At 33.7% G+C, this 27805-nt stretch overlaps 1 protein-coding gene across 2 annotated transcripts in view; it reads left to right on the top strand.

The window, feature by feature from the left end:
* RPS6KA6 (ribosomal protein S6 kinase A6) overlaps positions 1 to 27805 on the top strand; it is a 160794-nt gene that overhangs the window by 88781 nt on the left and 44208 nt on the right. For both annotated transcript variants that reach the window (XM_003412704.4, XM_023551418.2), the window contains exons 7-18: positions 1118 to 1224; positions 1524 to 1561; positions 10932 to 11074; positions 13069 to 13139; positions 13381 to 13469; positions 14453 to 14511; positions 16165 to 16267; positions 16898 to 17028; positions 17494 to 17616; positions 18140 to 18229; positions 19930 to 20088; positions 24766 to 24927. In XM_003412704.4, the coding sequence (XP_003412752.2) occupies positions 1118 to 1224; positions 1524 to 1561; positions 10932 to 11074; positions 13069 to 13139; positions 13381 to 13469; positions 14453 to 14511; positions 16165 to 16267; positions 16898 to 17028; positions 17494 to 17616; positions 18140 to 18229; positions 19930 to 20088; positions 24766 to 24927 (1275 nt within the window). The remainder of the gene's footprint in view (positions 1 to 1117; positions 1225 to 1523; positions 1562 to 10931; positions 11075 to 13068; positions 13140 to 13380; positions 13470 to 14452; positions 14512 to 16164; positions 16268 to 16897; positions 17029 to 17493; positions 17617 to 18139; positions 18230 to 19929; positions 20089 to 24765; positions 24928 to 27805) is intronic.

Raw genomic sequence — 27805 nt, 5'->3', positions numbered from 1 at the left:
TTATGGTATTTGATTCAGGTTTTGAGCCTTCTTAATAATCAAGGGGGTTTAATTCTTTAATGAAAATAACTAATTTCTAGAAAAATGTTTTTGCCAATCTGAATCCCTTAAAAAATCTTAAAAATTACACCTAATGATTGAGTAGTACCCAATGGTGTGTGTAAATTAACACTCATTTATGAAATGGATATGGGCATAAACCTGTAATAATAATAACTCATAATTGCACGCATAGCATTTCACAGATTACAAAGCTCCCTCCCCCTGCCCCCTCAGTAATCTAGTTTGATTCTCACAACAGCCTTGTTAGGAAGATATAGCAGATGCTATTTGTTTTTATTGTCCCTATTGTACAGATTTAGAAACTGAGACTCAGAGGGCTACGTAACTTGTCTAAGGTTACAGTGCTACTTTTGACTCCCAAGTTCAGTGCTCTTTTCATTTCATCATAGCAGCTCAACTCTCAGGTACAAAAAGGTTGAGAAATAAAGTGCCATTGAACGCATGTACTTCACTAACAGAAGAGGCCTGGAACTACCCCTGAGGTCAGAAATGGGTTTAGAATTGTGTGTAGTACTAGGATTACTAATTTAACAACTTATATTGGTATATTAGAAGCTTTGAGTTAGTAGAGCTGCTAAAAGTGAAATTTGTAAGAAGTGATCATAGACGGTGAAAGAGAAAACAGTAGAAATAGTGAAATTATCAGCTCTAAAACAAAATGTTCTATATACTTCAAATATATAGAACGTCACTATATTTTAGCACAGTACTAAAATCTATATTGGTTTTATGACACTGAGTCATTAAAAAAAGGTAAATCCTTTACAGTGCATTCAGTATAAGAAGGTCTGCAGACTGCGTAATGTTTAGGAAGATTTATATTAAAATGGTTAATGTCGAAGAGATGGATTCTTAATGAAGTTAGTTTCATCTGTCTAGAAATCTTACTTCTCTGGTACACCCTATAGTTATGCCAGCAAATAATAATGTATTTTGCGTATTTTCTTATTATTTACCTAGGTTTTATCTATCCACTGGTTTTTAAAGAAGTAAATTTTTTAAATATTCACAATTTGAAAGAAATACCAAATGATAAATTATTATTTCATTCTAGGTTCTGTTTACAGAGGAAGACGTGAAATTCTACCTCGCAGAACTGGCCCTTGCTCTGGATCATCTGCACCAATTAGGAATTGTATATAGAGACCTGAAGCCAGAAAAGTAAAGCTATATTCTCCTTATGTATCCCTGTTGTCTGTACTTCTTTAACTACTTTTGGCATTCTCTATTAAGTCATTTATTTTAAAGATTATTTGAAATTTTATATGAATTATGTAATTATATGAAATTTAGTCATAAACAGTAACCTTCATAATACACCCATCAATTTTAAATTAATTGAAAAATTTCCAGTGTATCAAATAGATATTGACCTATTGTAAGTTTATGATGATTCTTATGTAAATGTTTCACATAAATTATTATATTACATCTTGTTGAATGTGAATTTTGATTTCCAGCATTTTGCTTGATGAAATAGGACATATCAAGTTAACAGGTATGTATATTTTCTTATCATACCTTAAGACCAGTGCTTTATATTTTTCTTTATTTTAATATGTGTTTGTCTAAGGCTATTTTCTTTCTTTCTTGGTTTTGATTTGTATTTTATTTATTGATTTAGTGAACTGAAGTTTGCTTAAAGGTTAGATAAGTCACAATATATTCTAATTGTAATTTTAAATATATATACAATATAGTCACTATTCTAATTAAGAAATGACATTTGGTTTTTTAGGTAAAGTATATCATCTTAGATTTAGTCTAGACTGAATGATTTATTGTAAGTAGTCATAACGCTTGAAATATAGTGAAATGTAAACTTTTAAACCATGTATTTCACAATCAGAAGTTTATTTTGCTTTTTATTTGTAAATATATTTGTTTTGTTTACTGAGGGTTTACTATGTAAAACACGCTGTGTTAATCCTCACAGCACTCTTATAATAAAAAAAAAAAATTTTATCTTATAATAAGTATCCTTATTATACCATTTTGTAAAAAAATTCTTTATTTTGAAATAATTATAGGCTCACAAGAAGTTGCAAAAATAGTACATAGAGTCTTGTGTACACATTACCCAGCTTCTCCCAATGGTGACATTTTACAAAACTGCAGTGAATTATAAACCAAGGAAATCGATGGGTTCAATACAATTAACTGGACTAAAGACTTTGATTTCACCAGTGTTTGACATAGTCGTTTCTTATATGTCTTTGTGTATAATTCTTTGACATTTCGTCACTTACATAAATTTATATATCATAACCACATCAAGATACAGAACTACTTTGCAACCACAGAGGAACTCCCTTGTACTGCCCCTTTATAGTCACACTCTCTCTCCCTTTCCTTAACTCCTGGAAGCCACTTATCTGTTTCACATCTCTATAATCACCATTTTGTGAATGTTATATAAATAGAACCATACAACTGTTGTGCTCCTGGGCATTAATCCTAGAGAAGTGAAAACTTACATTCAAACCAAAACCTGTGCTTAAATGTTCATGGTAACTTTATTTATAATAGCTCAAGACTGGATATGACCCAAAAGTCCTTCAAAGGGTTAATGGTTAAACAAACTGTGGCACATCCATACAATGAAATACTACTCAGCCATAAAAAGGAACAAACTGTTGATGTATCCAACAACTTGGATGGATCTCAAAGGAATGATGCTGAGAGAAAAAGCCAATCTCAAAAGGCTACATATGCTTTAAATAAATAGTAAATTCTGTATTCCATGATCAGAATGTAAAAAAGAACTAAAATGAAGATGTGGTCTTTACAGAGAATTTTGGGTGAAAAACAGAAAACCAAACCTGTTGCCATTGAGTCGATTCTGACTCATAGCGACACTATAGGACAGAGTAGGACTGCCCCACAGGGTTTCCAAGGATCGGCTGGTGAATTTGAGCTGCCAGCCTTTTGGTTAGCAGCTGAATGCTTAACCACTGTGTCACCAGGGCTCCTAAGTTGCTTTAGATTCCTAAGTATATGATTTCAGTGTGAAAATAACATATTAAGCTGCTACCTTGAAAGCTGAAATGTGACAATATTCAAATAAATTTTAGTTAATCTTACTGAGTCATAGCCTGATTCCCTTTTTCACATATAAAAGAAATTACGTGGGTTCAAAAGGTTTGGAAGAAGAGGAGGAAAACCAAAAAATATGAAAAGATAACATGAGTTTTGAGACTATATAATGTCTAATTTTTTTTTATTTTACAGCACTTGAACTTTAATTGCAAAGCTAATTAGAATTCACTTTCTTTCATATTTTTCTTAATAAATTATAATTTTTTGTCAAGGGTGAGGAAGGAAGATGGGAAAAAGAGAAGAGTAAACCATACCTATATCTCTCTTCTACATTAAGGTTAATTGGGTGAATAATCATGTCAAGTCATTTTGTATTTATTCTGGTAATTTGATTACATTCGTCAAGTTCTGCAATCATTCTCTCTTTTTCCCAATTATACCACCACCATTAACATAAACTCAAAGGCCCTGAGCAAAAGCTCCCCTTCTCTCCCACCTCTGGTAACCACCATATATAGTATTTGTCTTTTGGCGAGTGACTTACTCCACTCAGCATAATGTTTTCAAGGTTCATCCATGTTGTACCATCCATCAGGACTTCATTTCTCTTTATGGCTTAGTAATATTCCATCTTGCACATAAACCACATTTTGCTTATCCATTCATGGGTTGATGGATATTTTTTTTTGTTTCTATATTTTAGATATTCTGAATAAAGCTTCAGTGAACATTGCTGTACATGTAATTGTTTGAGTCCATGCTTTCAGATCTTTTGTGTCCTAGTTATGTATCCTAGTTAGTTATCTAGTGGTGCTATAACAGAAATACCACAGGTGGATGGCTTTAACAAAGATAAATTTATTCTCTCACAGTTTAGGAGGCTAGAAGTCCAAATTCAGGGTTCTAGCTCCAAGGGGAAGACTTCTGTTTGCTCTGGGCTAGGTCCTTGTCATCAGTCTTCCCCTAGTCTAGGAGTTTCTTAGTGCAGGAATCCCAGGTCCAAAGGCCGTACTCTGCTCCCAGCACTGCTTTCTTGGTGGTATGAAGTCTTCTGTGTCTCACTGATCCCTTCTGTCTTTTATATCTCAAAAGAAATTTACTTAAGACACAACCTAATCTTGTAGATTGAGTCTTGCCTGTCTCGTTAACATAAGTTCTGCTCATCCCACCTCACTAATATCATAAACCCAGCCCCAGTGCCGTTGAGTCGATTCTGACTCATAGCGACCCTATAGGACAGAGTAGAATTGCCCCATAGAGTTTCCAAGAAGCGCCTGGCGGATTCAAACTGCTGACCCTTTGGTTAGCAGCAGTAGCACTTAACCACTATGCCACCAGGGTTTCCCATTAACATCATAGAGGTAAAATCTATAACACACAGGAAAATCACATCAGATGACAAAATGGTGGAGAATCACACAATACTAAGAATCGTGGCCTAGCCAAGGTGATATACATTTTTGAAGGACACAGTTGAATCCGTAATATTCAACCCTTTGGCCCCCCCAAAATTCTTGACCTTGCCGCATATAAAACACATTCACCCCATGTTACCATATTCAAACTGCTGACCTTTTGGTTAGCAGCCATAGTTCTTAACCAATATGCCACTGGGGTTTCCCATCATATCATATCATAGTAAGTCTTAAATCAGCTCCATGTCCAAAATCTCATCTTCTGCAAAATTGCTCTTCATCTGTGAAATCTAGAAAACAAGTTATCTGCTTCCAAAGTATAGTGGTGGCATAGGCACAAGGTAGACACTTCCATTACAAATGGGAGAAATTGGAGGGAAAGAAGGTATAATAGGCACCAAGCAAGTCAGCAGAACACATTACATTAGCTCTCAAGGCTTGAAAATAATCCTCTGTTCTCTGAGATCATTTACACAAAGGCCCTGTCCTCCAGACTCTAGGTATTGGCCACATTCTCCAGATTCTGAGTTTAGGCCCTTCCGCCCTGGGCTTCAGTTCTGCCCTCCAGGTCCATTGGAACAGCAACTTGGCTCCCTCACATTTGGGCAGCTGCATTCTCCTAGTCCATTTGAGTGGCAAATCCACCCTTTGAGACCCTAGAGGTTGTGGCCCTACCCTTTGCAACTGAGACAGCTCTGCTTCCCGTGTTCTTGTATCTTCAGCTTCTATTTCCTGATTCCTTGATCTCTTGGCCCCTCATGCCTCACCGCCCACACCTACCCTGCTGGGGCAAGTGTTCCAAAGCTCTTTAGCGCCACCGATAAGTGCCTGGAGGAAACTTCTCCAGTAAACTTCAGCCAGAAGGTACCCAGCTCTCTCTCTTGCTCTGTGGGCCTGTAAGCCTAGCTCCACTGATGAGTGCTCGGAGGCACCCCAGTCTGCCAGGAAGCCTCCTGCACAAAGGCTCTCAGCTCTCTGGCTCACACTGGTCTCCTGGTTCTGCTGCTGCCATTTCTCTGTTGCTGCTGCTTGATGTCTTTACCTTCTCTAGTGTAACAGCTCTCCTTACTTCCTTCTGGGTCCTCACCAGAATTGTCTTTGAAGTCCATAATTCCACCAATAGACTCTTCAAGGCAATCTAGGCTTTTTTACTGTTAGGCACTTTAAAACTCTTCCAGTCTCTGCCCTTTCACAGTTTCAAAACTGCTTCCACATTTTAGATATCTGTTAGAGCAGCACCTCACTCTTCCGGTACCAAATTCTGCCCGTTATCTAGTGCTTCTATAACATAAATACCACAAGTGGATGGCTTTAACAAACAGAAGTTTATTCTCAGTTTAGGAGGCTAGAAGCTGAAATTCAGGGTGCCAGCTCCAGGGGAAGGCTTTCTCTTTCTGTTTGCTCTGGGTGAAGGTCCTTGTCATCAATCTTCCCCTAGTCTAAGAGTTTCTGAAGCAGGAACCCCAGGTCTGAAGACACAACCTTATCTTGTAGATTGAGTCCTGCCTGTCTCATTAGCATCATTTCCCCTAATCCCATCTCATTAACATCATAGAGGTAGGATTTACAACACATGGGAAAATCACATCAGGTGACAAAATGGTGGACAGTCACACAATACTGGAAATCATGGCCTAGCCAAGTTGATACACATTTTTGGCAGACACAATTCAATCCATAACATTAAATATTTCAGAATACCTAGGAGTGGAATTGCTGGGTAATTTAGGAATGGCTCCTGTAGGCAGGATCTTCCCCGGCATGCTTACATCAATGTGCAAAATAATCTTAGAAAAGGGACAATACCTTTCTTTTCACCTGTCCTTTAAAAGTCTTCCACACAAAAGGAATGAATGTAATGTTTAGCAGACCACTCTGGAATGGCAGTGCAATATTGAAAGATTCCTGGTATGACTTTGTCCTTTGAGCCCTACTGACCTCGTATTGAGATTATTATTTAAAAGCAGCAGATCAGCAGGATGAGAGAGAATACCCCCAAATTATATGTGTACTTGCTAGAATATTTTTATATTGCCCTTGTGACTTTTTTTTTCCAGAAATCACCCCTCATATTTATAAAAACTAACTATGTAATATGACTTTCCTGGTTTAGAAAAAATATTTACTGATAGTACTCCACTAAAAAATATAAATTTAATGCAGAATTTATTTAACTGTCTGTTCTTACTGTAATGTATTTTCTGAGGAACATAATTAATGAGTAATTTCTATAGAGGGAAGAGAAAATGTACAGTGGCAGAAATTTAAATCACACAGTATTTGGACTGAATAAGAGAAAAAATATAAGAAAATAACTTAAGTCATTTTAAGGTTATTTGAAAATCATTGAGCTTATTTTTACTTACAGCAAATGCTCATAACTTTATTGTGTTCTGGGCATACTTTTGGAGCCCTGGTGGTACAGTGGGTAAGAGCTTGGCTGCTAACCACAAGGCCAGCAGTTCAAATCCAGCCACTCCTTGGAAACCTGTGGGGGCAGTTCTGCTCTCTCCTGTAGTGTTGCTGTGAGTTGGAATGGGCTAGATGTCAATGAGTTTGTTTGTTTTGGTGGGGGCATACTTTTTAAAATGCAAAGTCTTGTAGAAAGAGTCATTTAAAGTTACGTAGATGTAAATTTCTGCACCCCCTCCCCCCCCAAAAAAACAACACTTTATATAGCTGATTTGTACGTTTTATTTTCAAATTAGTGGCTTGGAAAAACCATTGTGTAACAAACGTCTCATTTAATCTTGTAGCTCACTCTTAATATTGTAAATTTTAAGTAGCAGTCTTGTCAGAAAGAGTACAGCAAAGGAACTCTGTGAAATGGCATAAATCTCCGAAAGGTAACGAGCATACGAAAATTTTCTTCCTCTTCCCACTTTTCCCTGGAATGGCCAACGAAGCCAATGTTCTTTTCTACGAAGTATGTTGTTAATATTCAGCTAAACACGCCTTGACTATTAAAAAAAAAATTAGGTCTTGTTAAATTAATTTTCTAAATAGAACATCCAGTTTAAAACTTCTCATAATATAAAGAACATAGTAGTTAGTACATTGAAGGTTTTTTTAATTATACTAAAATTTACAGTGCATTCAGTTATTATATAAGGGTAAGTGATTTTTTAAACTAAAATGTTGAGCATGGTTAGTAAATCAGTTTTCAGGGGCCCTAAAATTAAGTGTTAATATTGGTATTTTATTGTAAAATAGCAATATAGGGCTTAATAGCTTTTTTCACTTTTAAAATTAAGGTTAACTTACATACAGAAAAACTTACTCTTCTGACCCTTGTGGTTATGGAAATATCTTCCGTCTTGACTGCACCAATATCAATAACCTGGTAATGATATTATACTGTAATTTTGCAAGATGTTGCCATTGGGGGAAACTAGGTAAACAGGATCTCTGTATTATTTCTTATAATTGCATGAGAATCTACAGTTATCTCTAAATAAAATGTTTAATTTTTTAAATTCACTTTTCTTTGTGTATAGTTCTGTGTGTTTTGACAAATGCACAGTCTTGTAACCACCACCAAAATGAAGATATAAAATAGAGTCATCACTTGCAAAAATTCCCTTACTGTAAGTCAGATACCCCCAGACAGCCACTGATCTGCTTTCTGCCCCTGTAGTTTTCCCTTTTCTACAATGTTATATTAATAGAACCATACAGGATATAGCCTTTTGAGTCCAGCTTCATTTATTTAGCATAGTGCATTTGAGATTCATTTATGTAGTTATGTGTAATAATTCCTTTTTATTGTTGAGTATAATTTCATTTTATGGTGGTACCATTGTTTGTTTATCCTTTTCCCAATTAAGGGCCATTTTGGTGGTTTCCTGGTTTGACCGATGATAAATAAAGTTGCTATAAGCATTTGTGTACAGGTTTTTATGTGAACATACTTTATCTCACTTAAGTAAATACCCAAGGAGTAGGATTATTTGGTCATATGATAAGTATATGTTTAACTTAATGAGAAACCTCCAAACTGTTTCTCAGAGTTTCCAGAGTACCATTTTGTATTCCCACCAGCAATGTATGAGATCTCCAGTTGCTCCTCATCCTTGCCAATACTGGTACTGTCAGTTTTTTTTTCTTTTTTTTAGCTATTCTAATAGGCATGCAGTGGTATATCATTGTAGTTTTAATTTGCATTTTAGCTAATGACATTTAGCATCTTTTCATGTACTTACTTCCCATCCATATATCTTCTTTGGAGAAGTGTCCATTCATATCTATTCTCCATTTTTGAAAACTTAGATTATTTTCTTATTAGTGAATTTTGAGACTTCTTTATAGACTCTGAATTCAATTCCTTTATCAGATATGTAATTTGCAAGTGTTTTCTCCCAGTCTGTATCTTCTTGTCTATTTTCTTAACAGTATCTTTTTAAGAACAGTTTATTTTGATCAAGTCCAGTTTGTCAAGTTTTTTCCTTTTCGGTGTTATACTTTTGATGTTGTATCTAAGAAATCTTTGTCAAATGAAGATCACAGAGATTTTATCCTATATTTCTTGGAAGTTTTAAAGTTTTATGTTTTACATTTAGGTCTATAATCAATTTTGAGTTAATGTTTGTACATCATATTAGAATGGCTTTTTGTATATCAGTATCTTGCAGTGGTTAAGAGCTTGGCTGCTAACCAGAAGGTAGGCAGTTCAAATCCTCCAGCCATTCCTTGGAAACCCTGTGGGGCAGTTCTGCTCTGTCCTATAGGGTCGCTATCAGTCGGAATTGACTAGGTGGCCATGGGTTTGATTTTTTTTGTTTTTATCCTGTCGTTCTAGCACCATTTGTTGAAATGATTGCCCTTTCTCCAAGGAATTTGTTTTTGTACCTTTGTCAGAAACTAGTTGACAATGTACAGTCATCTCTGCTAAATGTAATATATTGTGATGTTAAAAATCACCAGACTGTGCATAATCACACAGTAAAAGCCACACAACTTAAGGGGAAAATTGGGTTAGGTGCATATAACACTAAAATATTTCATCAGTGACAACACTAAAAAAAATGATAGGAACCCAGTAAAAACTGTTTTATACATGCTAAATGGTTAAAAAATACATACATACTACAGTAAATATGGCACTTTGAAAAAGACCTGAAATTTACTGTGGTGATGGGCATTTTTTTTAAATTTTTTTATTAATGGGCATTAGAAGGATTGCATCTTGTAAGTTATTGTGAAGTGGCAGAAGGCTGGTTATCTGATATTAGAAGGAAAATTATAACACTAGATATGGATGGCAGTGGTTCATAACACACACAATGAACTGAAGTGCCTGGTAGATGTTTGAGGTGTGTACATTTATGCATTTTGTGTCTTCCTACTTGGCTCAGTTCAGTGTTTCTTGCAGATAAAATTATATATAAGCAAACATGATATTTGTGTTATGTTCAAATTGTTTCACAATGTAGCAATCACATTGGAACAAATGTACATTTTTAAAATAAGTATTATAGCAGAACTGACTGTATATGTGAGCCTATTCCTGGACATTATTCTTTCTCATTGATCTGTATGTCTAGCATTTCTCCAATACCATGCTGTCCTTATTACTGTAGCCTCTACAATAAGTCCTAGAGTCAGGTAGTATGAGTCCTTCAATTTTTTTCTTCTTTTTTTGCTATTTCATGTAAATTTTAGAATCAGCTTATTGATTTCTACAAAAGAAATCTTACTGGGATTTTGATTGGAGTTGCATTGATTCTATAGATTAGTTTTGAGAGAATTGACATCCTAACAGCATTGAATCTTCCAACCCATGAACATGATGTATCTTTTTTTCATTTATTTAGGTCTATTTTTCTTTCTTTCATCAACATTTCTAGTTTTCAGCATACAAGTCTTGCATATATTTTGTTATATATTATACCTGTGTATTTCATATTTTTTGGTGGTATTATAAATGGTACTTTTTAATTTTGACATTGTTTTAATTTTCACATTGTTCATTGCTAACATATAGGAATAAGATTGATTTTCGTGTTTAGATGTTTATAGCTCTTTGAAGGCCTTAAACAAAAATGAAAGGTCACCAGAGCCATAACAAAATTTACTTTTTAATTAAAGTGTCAGTTGCTGTCTCTGTATCATCTTAAAACTTAGATTAATATGACAATCTTTATTTAATGGTTGTCCCTTCAAAATTGTTGTATTATATTCTAGTACAGACCTGAGAGCTTGTATTTTGAGGATATTTAACTGAGTAAATTTTAAATGCTCTTAAAGTGTCCTGTGATAAGATATAGGCTGCTTTCTGTTATTGGTCTCACAGGAGCTTGCTTAAGAGTAATTGTAGGCCAACCATGAATAGTTTTGAAATCATTATTTTGTTTCTTTTGATGTTTATTTTCTGAAGTTCTTCATATAATATTTTTTGTAACATGGTTATTACAGATTTTGGACTCAGCAAGGAGTCAGTAGACCAAGAAAAGAAGGCTTACTCATTTTGCGGTACAGTAGAGTACATGGCTCCAGAAGTAGTAAATAGGCGAGGCCATTCCCAGAGTGCTGACTGGTGGTCATTTGGTGTGCTTATGGTAAGTAGTGTTATTTTTCTTAATTATGCCCACAGAAAATGAATATTATTTAGAATTTAACTTAAATTAACTTACTACTGAAATTTAGTATGTTTTGAGATGTGTCTAGTAAGAAAATGGTTCTGATAATTTATGATTATCATTTTAAAAACATGTGATTGCCTAGCTACTATACAATAGTAATTAAGATTTTTGTATTTTGATTTCTTTTAAAGTTCCTGGTGAAAAGGTCAATGTTAGTCTTGTTACATAGGCTATTCATATTTAAAAATGGAGTAAGATCTGACAGATTATAGATTTCAGAATGCTTTAGCATTTATATTTTAATTAGCTGTCACAGAATTTATCGTCTTACCATTTTACTGTTAAATTATTTCAAGTGTGCCCCTAGAAGAATTGTAATCCTCTTGAGGACAGGGATCATGCCTTATACTACGCTTCATCTCCACAGTACCTGGCATAGTGGGTATTTAGTAAATGTTTAATTCTCACTGACTGATTTGGCATGAGATTAAGCATATACTTGGCAATCATAAATAGGATGATAATGAATATCTATTGAATCAAATACAATTTACTTTTGAAGTCTGATAATTCATTTTGCATGCTTATTATCACTAGATGACACATTATATAGGAATCGATTACAAAGAAATATAATATTTGGCATTTTCCCTGACCTAAGAAAGCATATAGTCTGATTGGGGGAACAGTTGAATAACTAAATAAATCATCTGGAAGCACCATAGGAGTTCAGGGAGGAATTCATATAAATTTGTGTAGGAAAGGAAGGTTTCTTGGAGGAGGTAGAACTTAAATTAGGCCCTGAAGATAGATAAAATTAAAATAGGTAATATGTCAAAAAGGAGAATATTGCAATCATATTAGCAAAGGTTTAAAGAATTAGTTTGACTCCTGAATGAGGAGGGTTTTTTTTTTTTGAGGGGGCAGGAGAGTAGGGGACTCAAGTTTGAGAAAGATTGATTCCAATACACAATTGTTTCTTCTTTCCCTTTCCGTGATTCCCACCCATCCCTACTCCTCCATTCCCCAGTTGAGACCATTACTACAGGTTTCGGAGGGAAAACTAGAGTTTGAGAGAGATTAAGATTAGAACAGCACATTTAGGAGTCTTCAGAATATAGGAGAGAATTGAATGGATGAGCTAACTAAGATTGTGAATTCAGATAAATGAGCAAAGGACTGTGACCAAATCCTTTATTGAATGTTTGAGTTTTAAATATTAGGGATATAAAAACTTTTCTCTTTAATGAACTGTAATGATCTTCATTTTTAGACCTAGTCTTTTCTTTTATATGCCAGTTTTTAAAAATTTTATTTATCTGTGTTGCAATTAAATCTCTTGGGGAAAATGTTTTCCTTTAGTTGTATACAACTATCTCAATTTTTCCCTTTTTAAAAATATTGGCTACATATATATTTATTTTGTGTGTGTGTGTTTTTAAAATATTGGCTATATATATTATATATATACTTTATATATATATATATATATAATATATATATTATACGTGTGTGTGTGTTTTGCAACTTCTCTTATCTCTCTTTTTTGGTTCCGGTTTTTGGTGTAGTGAGAATGGTTAATTCTGTCTTGGACATGTGTGAGTTTGGAATTGTTGGGTGCTTATTTTTCGGTTTCCTTTATTGTTAAATGTTTGCCTTAAAAGCATATCTTAAAAGAAGAATGCCTTGTGTCTGTTTCCAAATTGCTTTGGGTTTGGGAATTTAGCCAAATTATATAGAACTGAAAAAATTGGTTCCGTTTGCTAAAACTCACCTGTGTAGTTGAGCTACATATAGTAGGAAACTGGACCTAGTTTTCCTTACATGGCCTAGTTTTCTGGTCCCATTTTGACCCATTATCATGTAGATCCTGCATGATTTGAGGATAATGTATTAACAAGTCTCTTTTTCCAAAGCATTTTATTATAAGTTGTGCTAAATGGACTGTTGTGGTTATATTTTTGTTTTAGTTTGAAATGCTTACTGGTACTCTGCCATTTCAAGGTAAAGACAGAAATGAGACCATGAATATGATACTGAAGTAAGTATACACAATATCTTTTTCTCTTGGGGGAAAAAATCCTTATTTTCAGTTTTTAGAAGTTTAATGTTATTATAAATTGACACCAAAGAACATTTTTTACACTGTTTTGTTACTTTGTCCTACCATATAGGGGACATTATTTGCCATTTGAAAACACTCTGATTTTTTTTTTAGATTTATTTGTCAACTTTGAAGTATTGCTAGATTAAGTGAAATTTTCTAAAATCTTCTTTTCCAGAGCAAAACTTGGAATGCCTCAGTTTCTTAGTGCTGAAGCACAAAGCCTCCTAAGGATGTTATTCAAAAGAAATCCAGCAAATAGACTGGGTATAGTTACTTGTCTCGTCTCTTATAACAATATACTGTATATTTTAAGGGGCCCTGGTGGTGTAGTGATTAAAGCGATCGACTGCTAACTGAAAGGTCGGCAGTTCGAAACCACCAGCGGCTCTGTGGGAAAAAGATGTGGCAGTCTGCTTCTGTAGAGATTTATAGCCTTGGAAACCCTGTGGGGTCGCTATGAGTTAGAATCGACTCCACGGCAGTGGGTGGGTACTGTTTATTTTGGGGGATAATTATAACTTTGTTTTCTGATTTAAGTTCATTTGCTGCTATACTAATTTATACCTAGAATTTTGCATTTGTATATGCAAAGATTCCTGAAACAGTAAACTCTTATGAACATGATTTAAGAAATGGAGTGGTCTAGTTAAAACATCTGTTTCATACATAACATTATGTATTTTATATATGGATGACCTTTTTTGAAAGAATTCACAGAATTCTTCCTCTTATAGGTAATCATCTTAGATATTTGAAGGTATTTATTTTGTCCCTCCTAGTATTCCTCAAGGTAAATACTATGTTTCCGTTACTGCCCACTATTTGACCACTTTCTGGTAGCCTTTCCCTAGATACTGATATGATCCTATTATCCTATTTATGTCCTTGTGTTAAAATTTTGAGATTACTTTGTTGCTCTGTACTTCATAATTTGGCACGTAGATATGACATCATAAGTATAGAATAATAAGAAAAAATATACTTAAATTTTAATGTTATGTTGCAAATAATTTTGATTTTATTTAGAAGGTACTTCAGTATTCATGATAACCTATGTAATTCAATATGAACATCAGTTATTTTTATCATAGTAAAGTGAAAGATCTGTTAATAAAATGTAAGATAAGAAATCATAGAATTTTCACTGCAAGGAACCTATGAAATATGTATACTCCTGTTTACAGATAACAGTCTGGAAGGCAGATAGCAAGATAAAAAATTCATTAAAAATTCTTTCTATTTTATAGGTTCAGAAGGAGTTGAGGAAATCAAAAGACATCTTTTTTTTGCAAATATTGACTGGAATGTAAGTGCAGTAGACAGTTACTGAGTAACTTTATGGTATACAAACAAAAAACTAAAGAGTAAGTGATAATATATGGACTTTGCTGATGAACTTAAGCCATTTGTTTTATATTTAGTGTGAGCTTTTTATTTATAAGTGTAGCATATCATGGCAGTTATCTTGAATCAGTATATGTATGCGTAATAATAAGTAAATATTTTACTTCTCATCTGTTTTATCTGTTAAGCATGGTTAATGATCTGTCCCTGTTCTGGGTTGGGGAATGTGGAGGAGGAAGGGAAAGGGAAAATGGGATGAATGAGATCATAGATATTTATAGAAAATGAGTTGTGAAGAATCTAAGGTGTTAATTTCAAACTGTTTTTTGTCATGTATTAGAACAAAGTAAGTTTATTAAGACATTAATATCTTTTTATAGATATTTTACTAAAATTTAAAACAGGACATGAAGATAGAAACATGAAATTTTGATAAGTCATGTATAGTGATTTTTTTTAATTGAGTCCTAAAAAAAAAAAAAAAAAACTCCCAAATAAGCATTTTTTAGAAAAGTTCACTTTTTTCTTGTTTCTTTTACAAAACATCTTTATGTATTTTATGCATATTAATCATCATAATTAAGCATGTTTTGTTATCTGGTTCTGGCACTGGTATTGAACTTTTTTAAAAGGAAAAAAGTCACTATTTTGATTTCTAGCAGAGGACCAGAGAGCCTAGTTCACTGACCAAATGATTATTTCATTTGGCTTATGGAACAAGTTTTTGTAGGCAATATTTTTATTTATTTTTTGTAATTGTAAGACTGCAGCAAAGCATAAGCCATTAGTGTTAAAAGATCACTCAGTGGAGATGCTGCATGGGAGTCTGCCCTTGTCATATCTGTGTGCATCTCTCTTTTGGTGTCCTTGTATCTCCTGGTATTTTTTTTATTCCTACTGCTTCTCTACTCTTCTTTTATTCTTAACTGGATAATTGGGGAAAAAAAAGTTTTCCCTGTTATTCTTACATCTAAACAGTTTATGTTCATTGTTCTTAATTTAAATAATTAAGATATTTAAATTGTTTTAAAATAATTCCCTATTAAATTTTTCCCCACTGTACGACTGTGAGCTTTTGAAGAATTAGGTTTCATAAAAAGGTAGGTTTCCATATCTTATATTTTCTGTGTCTTTCAAAAAAGTATAAATTTTAGAAAATTAGATTGTTAGGCATGATTGTGTGAATACTGTAATAGAAGCCCTAAACAGTACTTTTAATCTGTATTTTATGTGAAAACAAAATATTTTAGATGAAATATATACTGCTTCAAGATAATCTAATTGTTGATTTTGAAATCCCTGAATGTTATTTCTGCATGGTAATATTGTGATATATTCTGTACGGGTATATTATCGGTTTTTGATGACCAAAATTGGACATCCTTATTCCTTATAAATGCAACCTGTGCCATCACTGCTATTGTTTCCTGACCTTATTTGATTTGTAGATTATCCCTCAAATTTTAGAATTTGGTTAACAGGTATCTAAAGCCTGCTGAAATTACTGTTATGAAATTGTGAGTGTCCTGTTAAAGACCATGAATAGTATGTTCTGTTTTCCCTTAGAAGGTATAAGGGCTGATATATTTTTCTTGTACCCTGTTGCTTATTCTAGAAATTATATAAAAGAGAAGTTCAACCTCCTTTTAAACCTGCTTCTGGAAAACCAGATGATACTTTTTGCTTTGATCCTGAATTTACTGCAAAAACACCTAAAGGTAGTGCATATTTATGTGTAAAATCAGAGCTTCTATTCATTTAAGTGGTTAAAAAAAAGGTAATCTAGATCTTTAGGTAAAAATTAAAATAATGGTAAGTTTGCATAGAGGGTTGGTTTGCCCTTTATGGAAGTGTGGATCTTATGTATAATATTCCCTGGGGACCTGTCAAGTAGAGGCTTTAAGTGGGAAATATTTATCATGGAAGCAGGGACTAAGGCAAAGGGTAAAAGTTTTTTTCTTTTATAAGTCCTTTGACATGCTAATGCATTAGAGGATAGGAGGTAAAGCATGAGATAAATCACACTGACTCTTAACAGTTTATTTAACTCAGTTTACTTTTAATGGTATCTGTTCTATACATTCATTCAACAAATGTTGAATGCCTGCTATGTTCTAAGGAATGAGGTTGTAGCAGTGAACAGAATACTTAAAAATTACTACCCACATGGAGTGTACATGGTAGTGGGGGGGGAAGGGGTGGACAATTAATATACCATAAATTAAATATAAAATATAGTATATCAGATGGTGACCTTAGGTAGTTTCCTTGATATTCAAAGAAATGCTGACATTTTATATCATAAAATTCTGTGTAATTCTAATAAAATATAATTATTTGAACATTAGATTCTCCTGGTTTGCCAGCCAGTGCTAATGCTCATCAACTCTTCAAAGGATTCAGCTTTGTTGCAACATCTGTTGCAGAAGAATATAAAATCACTCCTATCACAAGTGCAAGTGTACTACCAATTGTCCAGGTAAATGCCAGTTCATCACATCATTCAGTTTCAGTTTAGGGATAATTTTTTCTCTGATTAAAGAGAAAAGCTAATTTAAAAACTAATGGATTTACAATAGCTTTTAAGGTGATTTTTAACTTCTTTGTTTAGCTCTGGGTATAATTACAAATTAAAGATGTCCCTATGTTTTACAACAAAAGAACAGTAAACCCTTAATTACATATTTTTTTGTTTCTTTTGGCATGAAAATGTAATGATGATGGATAAATTAGTTGATTTATGGCATTGACCTTGAGGATCCAGAGAGCCCAGAATTTGGGATTGGCTCAGAATCTGATTAAACCATTTATATATATTGATAAAACTTCTCTGGAATGAGTTATTTTTCATTTTTTAAGATTTATAGTCAATGTATATTTGTGAGAGATGATAAACTATGGAAAATATTTCATTCTCCTTAGTATTTCAATTGTTTACAAACAGATAAATGGAAATGCTGCACAATTTAGTGAGGTATATGAGGTGAAAGAGGATATCGGGGTTGGCTCCTATTCTGTTTGCAAGCGATGCATACATACAACTAACAACATGGAATTTGCAGTGAAGGTAATGTCTCCAAGCCTAACTTTTTATTTTTGTTTCTTTTATATATGTAGTTGAAATTACGCATTGATTATCTGACAGACATTCTCAGTGGGACAAGTAGAGGTAGGAAATATAAAATGCTGAGAAAGAACTCTAAGCCTTAAGATTTTTATCTTGAATATCTTTCTAAGGCTTTATTTTGGAGGAACAGTATATTTTGTGGATGCTTTGCTTTTGAATAGTCTTTATTTTAATGTAATATGTTAAGATTGAGCCATTGTGACAATTACAATCACATTTAGATTACATCATTAAGTATGGTTTCAGTTAAGTGAAATATAATGTTAAAGAAAGTGCTCTGGCTTATTTTTTTTCTGTTCAGTTTTACTTGTAGGAAATTTTCAAATGTTAAAATAATATGAAGTGTCATTCTTGAGTTTTTAAGTATTTGTTTAAAAATATAACCAAATGGAAAATATCTCATTTACTTTTAGAAAAAGAAATTATTTTCCTCAGAGATTTTTCTCATGTTATTATTTCTTAGATCATTGACAAAAGTAAGAGAGACCCCTCCGAAGAAATTGAAATTTTGATGCGCTATGGACAACACCCCAACGTTATCACTTTAAAGGATGTAGGTATTTTAAAATCTAGGTGTCAGCTAAGCTAATGAAGTTATGACCTGGTACTTTATTTTTCTTCTTGAAATTTTTTATGTCTTTGTATATTTAGTTCCAAGCCACAAAATATCAAGACCCTTAAATTTGCACCTCACTTCTTTTTCCCTTTGATTCTGTACTCCTACCTTTCCTAGAAAATGCCAAAAAGGAACTACAGTAGTCCTCCCTCCTCATGGGGGGATATGTTCCAAGACCCCTCGTGGATGCATGAAATCTGGGATAGTACCAAATCCTGTGTATACTGTTTTGTCCTATACATACATACCTACGATAAAGTTTAAACTATAAATTAGACACAGTAAGAGATTAACAGCATTACCTAATAATAAAATAGAACAATTATAACAATATACTGTGATAAAGTTATGTGAATGTGATCCCAGGGCAGGATGGAGTGGTACAGCACGAGATTTCATCACACTGCTCATTTAACATTTTCGGACCATGGTTGACCTTCGGTAACAAACTGCAGAACGTGAAACCGCAGATATGGGGGGACTACTGTATAATGTTTAATATATGAAAGTGTCCTTATTACTTTAATATATTCCGGCTGGTTAACTGGTAACATTATAACTAGCACCATTTATTATTCTGTCATACTGTAAATATAGAAGATATGAGAGATCGGGAATCCGCCAAATTCTAGATGATTTTCCTTTCTTGACTATACAGCAATTAGCAAGAGCATTATGGATTGTTCTTTGAGTGAAAAAATATTAATCTGTAGGTTTGTAAAATTAATGTATAACTCATGTTAATATATATTACTGAACTGAATGCTGCCTTTGCATGTAAGAAGATAATGCTACTTTCCCTTTAGAGAAGGCAGACAAAACAATAACCTTGATCAGTTTGTTTCAGATAGCATGAAATACGTTTTAATTTGCTATGCTTAAACAGTAGTTTAGGAATACATACAAATACCACAAGCCCTGAGTAAAATGGGTGCAAATATTCTCATTAATACAGTATCTGAGTTCAATAAAAATGTAGGGCCCTATGTCAGATAATGGACTGCAGGGGAGAGTATTAAAAAACAAATAATATATTTACTGCCCTAAAGAAGCTTACTTTTAGTAGGGAAGAGAAATGGCTATGAAAATGAGATAAATATCATTTGAGAGGCACCAAACCAAGATCCAAATGTACTGCTCTTGAGTAGATTCCGACTCATAATGACCCAATAGGTTGTGGTAGAACTGCCCCATAGGGTTGCCAAGGCTGTAAATCTTTATGGAAGCAGACTGCCACATTTTTCTCTCTCAGAGCAGCTGGTGGGTTTGAACTGCCAACCTTTTGGTTAGCAGCGGAGTGTTAACCACTGTGCCACCAGGGCTCCTTTGAGAGGCTCAGAGTTCTATTTTTCCATATATATATTTTTTAATGAAGTGTAACCTACATCTTTAAAAGTTAATAAAATTATATGTTTAACATGGTTTCACAGGACTGTGTAGAAGGTTGTTTAGCCAATTCAGTCTTCAGTACAGCCAGCACTACATTAACAGTGAAGGAATAATGTTTTTTTTGTTGTTGTTGTTAATGTTGTTTTTTTAATACTAGTGGTTCACTAGGAAAGCAAAGTAAATATAATTTAAGCATTTTAGAATTGAAATTGTAAATAGTAACATTTTTAAAATACATTCTTTTTTAGGTCTATGATGATGGTAGATATGTTTACCTTGTTACGGATTTGATGAAAGGAGGAGAGCTACTTGACCGTATTCTCAAACAAAAATGTTTCTCAGAACGCGAGGCTAGTGATGTACTGTATGTAATAACTAAAACAGTTGACTATCTACATTGTCAAGGAGTAAGTTGTAGTTATATTCTTCCCTTCAATTCTGGGATCTGATCTGTATCTTCTTAAATTTATATACAGGAGATAATACCACCTAAAATGTATTGCTTTTTCTATTACTTACATATTTTTATAGAGGATACCTTAATCAAATGCATAATATAGTGAAGGTTAAGGATTTGGGGAATTGGCTAATGCTCTATTAATTCTATCTGCCTGTTGGCCCATATTTAATAGGATATTAGTTTTTAAAGTGGTTTGAATTATATGAATGTACCTAACCTTGATTTTAAACATACTAAACCTGATCAAACTTAAAAGTGAAACATAGAAAAATTATCCAGGGACACATTATGAATATCATTCAAATTACACTATACTTAGCACTTGCCGTTCTGGCAGTAAAAGGACAGTATATCTTGACACTTGCCTACCCCTTCCCCAAATGCAGTAAAAAAAATTGGATTCTAAACATCTAAAGTATTAATATATTGTGTGAGGGAAAGGGGGGTAGGCTTGTTTTTTGGTTTTTTTTTTTTTGCTCCCTGTCTCTGCATAAAGAAGGCAAATGAAGTACAAAAAAAGTCAACTCTTATTATACATAGCGGTAAAAGGGAAGGAAACCTTGGTGACGTAGTGGTTAAGAGCTATGGCTGCCAACCAAAAGGTCAGCAGATCGAATCCACCAGGCGCTCCTTGGAAACCCTATGGGGCAGTTCTACTCTGTCCTATAGGGTCACTATGAGTCGGAATTGACTCAATGGCAATGGGTTTTAGTTTATAAAGGGGAACAGAGTAGCAAAAAACTTAAAAACTTAAGTTTTAATCAGTTACAATACTCGACATATATCCACTTAACTATAATCATTTAAAAAATAGACAATTCAGAATTAGCACAGTAAAAATTTTACAAGGATCCTTCTTGTAATTAAAAAAAATTACCCAATTGTGTGTAGTTTAGTGGAGTACTTTTTTTCAATATTTCAAAATACAAATTGTATAATACTAAAGGAGTAACTTTATTATAATTTAAATTCTTGACTGTCTTTATCAGCACTCTTTTTAATAAATTACAACCAGAATTTTTTAGAAAAGGATAAGCATCTTTTTTTTAGTTTATTATTCTAGAAACTGTCACGTTCTTAAATCAATTAAACAAATTAACAACAGACATTTATTGAGTATTTCTACATGTTAACCATGAAAAGGTATTACAGATTCAAAGATGAGTAAGACTTGGTTATCAACCTGAAATGTCTTCCATTGTAGTAAACTGCTGATTAAAAGTAGCACTAGATTAAATGCAGGAGTCAGTAGTAGTAGGAAAATTATCACATAGAGAATTTCAGAATTTTTTTTTTCAGTTCTAGTATTTCTATTTAGTTGTTTTTCGTTTCTGTTTTTCTGCTACAACTTCCCGTTTTTCTACTGGGATTTTCATGCATTGAAAATGTGTTTTGATTTACTTCTTCAAAGATAGTTACAATAGTTACTTCGAAATCCTCGACTATTAGTTCCAACATGTGATTTATCTCAGAGTCGGGCTTGATTGATTTCCTTTTTTCTTAAGACTGTTTTTTGTTATTTGTGTATCAGGTAATTTTGGATTGTATCTGAGAATTATAAATATTAAGTCGTGGAGATTTTTTATTATTTTTCTCCAATGTGTTACCTTTGTTTTAGTGAATAATTTTCTTGACTGGGCTCAAACTGTAAACTCTGTTTCATATGAGCAGGAGCTCTGTTCTCTGTTCATATCTCTTGTCTTTATTTGAACTACTTCAAACCTCCCAAACATTTGTGGTCCACTGGTCAGTTCTGGCTCTTTTCTGGTCCTCCAGTCCAAAAAGACTGGGTTTTTCTGCATGTGTCCTCACTACCATATGTGTCATAGGGACTATATATAGCCCCAAGCTAAAAGCCACAGATACGGGAACCTTCTCCTATAGCTCTCCATCTTCCTTCCTACAACGAAACATGACCTCCACACCACAATCTATTTGTTTCTGTTCATTCTTCAGTACCTTCAGTTAGTTTATTTATGTAGTATGTCCAGGTTTTATAGTTATTTACTGTTGGGAGGGGGAATGGTAGATAGTCTATCATATCCAGAAGTGGAACTGAGATTTGAATGTTAATACTTTGAGATTGGAAGTGATAAATCTGGTCGCTTGAGTAGAAACTGAAGCATGTATCTAACAGAGATAATTTTCTGTGTATGCTTCAGACTGTTAGGTTTAGACAAAATCATTCTCAATTTTTTCCCCTAAATTTTATTTAGTTTGCTGTTGTAATTGAGAATATACACAGTAAAACATATACCAATTCAACAGACTCTACATGTACAATTTAGTGACATTGATTACATTCTTCAAGTTGTGCAAACATTCCCACCCTCGTTTTCTGAGTAGTTCCTCAATCAGTAACATAAACTTACTGCCCCATAAGGTTCCTGTCTAAACTTTAGAGTTGCTGTTTTCAGTTTAATCCCATGTAGATAGTTCTTAAAAGAGCTTATTGCTCAAAGTAGACCTTTTTTAGTTGTTAAGATAAACTTTTGTTCCATTTTAAGATAATGTCAGGGAATATCTTGGGTTTAAGGTTTAAAGATTTCGCAGGGCAATAGTTTCAGGGGCTCATCTACCCTTCATGGCTCCAAAAAGTCTGGAGTCTATGAGAATTTGAAATTCTGTTCTGCATTTTTCCCCTTTTTAGCAGGATTCTTATATGGATTCATTGATCAAAATGTTCAGTAGTGGTAGCTGGGCACCATCCAGTTTTTCTGGTCTCATGGCAAAGGAGGCAGTTGTTCATGGAGGCAATTAGCCACGCATTACATATTCTCCCCCTGTTCCTGCTTCTCCTTCTTCCTCTGTTGCTCCAGGTGAATAGAGACTAATTGTTGTGCTTTGGATGGCGGCTTGCAAACCTTTTAGACCCCAGGCACTACACAATGAACTAGAATGTAGAACAGAAGCACACACAATGAACTAGGAGGCAGAACAGAAGCACTAAACATGTTATTAGGCCGATTAACTGGGATATCCCATGAATCCATGACCCTAAACCTCCAAACCAAGTAACCAAACCCCGTGAAGTGTTTGGTTGTACATAAGCAGCCTCAACAGCTACTATTTTTTTTTGGAGGGGGGCGTTGTTGTAAATATATCTATCACACAACTTTTGCCAATTCAGCTTTTTACAGGTATACAACATATTGACCGAAGTTACAATAATTGGCTGTGCAACCCTATCCTTAATGCAATTTTTCCATCACCGTTAACCCCCCTTTTCCTCCTCCCTCCTGCCCCTGGTCGCCACTAATAAACTTTGATCTCAATACATTTGCCTTCTCTTTTCCTTTTATATAAGTGAGGTCATACAATATTTGTCCTTTTGTGATTGACTTGTTTCACTCAGCATGGTGTCTTCTAGTTCCATCTATACTGTAGCATATATCAAGACTTCATTTCTCATGTGTATTTGTACCTCATTCCATTTATCCATTCATCTGTTGATGGACCTTGAGGTTGTTTCCACATTTTGGCTGTTGTAAATAGTGCCACGAAGGACATTGCTGTAGAAGTCTTTTTTTGAGTCTCTGCTTTCAAGTCTTTTCGGTATATACCTAAGGTATAATTTCTGAGTCATATGTTAGTTCTAATTTTAGGTTTTTGAGAAACACTACATTGTTTTCCACAACAGCTGTACTGTTTTGCATTCCCACCAGCAATGGATAAGAGTTCCAATTTTCCCACATCCTCACCAACATCTTTTTTTTTTTTTAATCTTAGCCATCCTAGTGAGAGTGAAATGGTATCTCATTATGGTTTTGATTTGCGTCTCTGATGGCTAATGATGCTGAGCAACTTTTTATGTGTTTGGTGGCCATTTGAATGTCCTTTTTGGCGAAATGTCTATTCAAATCCTTTTGTTTATTTTATGATTGGTTTATTTGTCTTTTTGTTTTTAAGTTGTCAAAGTTTTATGTATATTTTGGATATTAGAGTCTTGTCAGATATATGGTTTCTGAAGATATTCTCACAGTTGGTAGCTTGACCTTTTACCCTTTTGGTAGTCTTTTGATGGACAAAAGTTTTAAATTTTTATGAAGTCCCATTTATTTATTTTGTCTTTTGCTCTTTGTGCTTTTGTTATTGTATTAGACAATCCATGGTTGAAAGCAAGGGTTGACAGTAAGTGTTGCCCCTGTTTGTTCTTCTAAGAATTTTATGGTTTTAGTTTTTACATTTAGGTCCTGAATCTGTTTTGCATTTGTTTTGTGTATGATGTGAGTCGTGGATCCTGTTTAATTTTTCTGCATATGGAAATCCAATTTTCCCAGCACCATTTTTTGAAGAGTCTCACTTTTCTTTCTCCATCGAATGGACATAGCACCCTTGACAAAAATCAGTTGACCATGAATGTGTGGGTTTATTTCTAGACTCTCAATTCTATCCCATTGGTCTGTGTGTCTGTTGTTATACCATTGCCAGGCTGTTTTGATTACTGTAGCTGTATATTATGTTTTAAAATAGGAAATATACATCCTCCTACTTTGTCCATTTTCAAAAATTTTAAGTGGGAAATGCCCTTCCTGTAGAAATATGTTAACTTAAAATGTTTTATTTCATAGTTATTAAGTTGACTATAGAAGCTTAATGGTTTTTTTTTCCCTTTATGTTCAAGGTTGTTCATCGTGATCTTAAACCTAGTAATATCTTATACATGGATGAATCAGCCAATGCAGATTCCATAAAGATCTGTGATTTTGGGTTTGCAAAACAACTTCGGGGTGAAAATGGACTTCTCTTGACTCCATGCTACACTGCAAATTTTGTAGCACCTGAGGTATTCTTTAAAACTTGAGTACTTGCCTTTCATGTTTCTCCTTTATTTGAATGTATATGATCTGATACATATGTTAAGGTAGACCAGTAAAAACTGAGTTATCTTGTCCTTTATTTAACTAGAAAACTTCATAAATCATTGAATTTTGATAACTCCTAATGTAAATATTCAGACTAGTAACTGGCGTCTGCAACCAACTTGAATGTGATTATCAGAGTATTCTATTCTCTCAGGTTTTGTACCATTCTCAGAACTATACATATAATTTTAGAGCTAGGAGGGAAAGTACAGATAATCACAACTTTAACATATTAAATATTCTAATGAGGAAAGTGAGGCTCAAAGTGCTTTAAATAACTTACTCAAGAACAGTCATTCAGTTAGTAAAGCCAGGATAGATTTTTAGATGTTCTAGTTTGTGCAGAACCTGAGATAATTTATGTAGGTTAGCGTTATACATAATGTATAAGGGCAGGTCTTGCCTTACAAAGAATACTTTTAAAGTGTCTGTATGGCCAGTGTCATCCGTGATTGTCTCTAGGATCTTATAACTCCTAGTTTTTGCTTTGTTTAGGAAAAGAAGAGAGAAAACAACTTCATAGTTTTTTTTTTTTTAATTAGAAGTAGAATTTTTCTTGGCAAATTACATTCATGCACAGATCTTAGGGGGATGAATCAGGAAGAGTGAGGCTGGGGAGGGTCAAGGGTACAAATTTCATACTTGAGAATCTCTAACAGATAGTTCTGATAATGGGGATAGGAACTTTGACAGTAGCAAACCCTTCAACAATGGAAGTAGAATTGGTGGAAAGTCAATCAGGGATGGCATTGGTCATACAGACTATAAGTTTTGTTTCTAAGTCGGGAAGTTTTCTTATATGTTACAGATATTACTAACTGATATAAATCATCACATGTACAACACAAACCAAAAATCTGAAAATATTCAGGTTTGAAAAATTGTATTGTCCAAGTCAAGGAAAAAGAAAAAGGAAAAGTGTTTGAGGATGCATTCCTATTAAACATGTGCATGTTTTCTGATTTTATTTTTATAGCAGATACTAGCCATTTCACGATGATACTGCACATGAAAGATAATATAAGCCATTAGATGTAAATATCAATGAATCTGTATTTTAAAGTAGACATAGAAATAATTGTTTTGTTATTAGATATAATAATTTTCTAATAAAAATAGAAATGTAGAGAAATAACTATTTTTCTAATAAGAAAAATTCTCATTTTCAAATATACTAAATCTTTCTTAAGCATAATATCTTCTTTATAGACTTTTTTATGATAAGAAATGTGCCCTCTAAGGAATTTTGTGCATAACCAGATGATATAATTTAGTCTATTTTAATGAAATTCCTAGAATTATGAGCATACAAATAAGTTTTTATCACATTACAACATATAGAAACTGTATTTCCCCAGACTAAAATTGAGACATATAACCTAACAAGTGGTTTATTCTACTGCTCCCAAGGTACAAGAGATATAATTTTAATATCAAAATATTAACCTTTCTAGGACATTTTAATCGTTTTATAGAAATAGCGGGACACAATATTTGAAATTAAGACTCTTCTGTTAAATCTAGAATCTATGGTCATCATAAACATTCTAACCAATTATGCAGTAGACTTAGCAGAGTATACCAAAAAAGAGTATAGAATATGCATTTAATGGCCACATTCTTAATATCAGTCTTACAGACCTGGACCCCTTGGTATTACAGGAAATTATCACTGGAAAAAGGTTAGGGGTGAATGTGTCTCAAATGAACATCTCAAAAACAGACATTAAAATGATATTAAAATATACAGTTTATCTGTGTTAAGAGTAATGGTTAGGTGAACATTTTTAAATGAGTACAAATCTACAGAGTAGACTAAAGTCCGTTGATGTTTTTCACCCTAACAGATGTCCATTTTAGTAAGACACTCTCACCATTGCGATAATGCAGATTTTCAGGTGGATGTGTGGGGGTCATTTCTGAGCTACTGTTGGCGGCTAGTATTTGTATTTTCAAAAAGCCTTGATACTTTTTATTATCTAGCGCTAAAGCCCCTGTTATCAATCCGTGAATATTCATAAAATGTTATAAATGAAATACAGAGGTCTCTTTTTGTGTGTTTCTAAAATTTCAGTCCTTTAAAAAAATAGTAACGAAGTATATAAGATGCATTCTCTTTTAAGCTAAAAATAGATTCAAGCATCCATGCAGATATTTCAATAAATAATAATGTTTATGAGGATATACATTTATTATTTCATCACAGCATACAAAAAGTTCTTGTTTGATAACAGTTAAACTAATTACTACAATTTTGCCTTAACAATAAGGAGGGAATATCCACTCACTCTTTTTCATATGTGTCAATTCTCTCAATCTCTTTTTTTTTTAATAGCATTTTATTGTATTTTTGGTGAAAGTTTACACAGCAAGTTATGTTTCCTTTTGACAATTTGCAAACAAATTGATTGATGACATTAGTTACATTTTCCACATTGTGTCAACATTCTCCTTAATGGTATTCTGGTTGTTCCATTTCCAGTACTCTAGTTTCCCTGCCCCCTTATCATCTCATCCTTGCTTTGGATTAAATGTTGACCTTTTGGACTCATACAGTTTTTTTTTTTTTTTTAGTAGAGCACTGATCTAACAGGTAATAGCCTTTATTTTGTGTGTCACTCTACTTTTCTGCTAAAAGGTGATCTCAGGGAATAGTTTTGGTTCAAGGTTTAAAGAGCACCTCAGGGTGATAGTCTCATGGAGTCCCCTGGTCTCAGGTGGTACAGTTAGCCTGGCCTTTTTTAAGAATTTGGGTTTTGTTCTACATTTTTCTCTCATTCAAACCAGGATCATCTATTG

Source organism: Loxodonta africana, chromosome X (assembly GCF_030014295.1).
Source record: "Loxodonta africana isolate mLoxAfr1 chromosome X, mLoxAfr1.hap2, whole genome shotgun sequence".
In the NCBI taxonomy this organism is placed as follows: Eukaryota; Metazoa; Chordata; class Mammalia; order Proboscidea; family Elephantidae; genus Loxodonta; species Loxodonta africana.
This window is presented reverse-complemented; position numbering and strand designations above follow the sequence as displayed.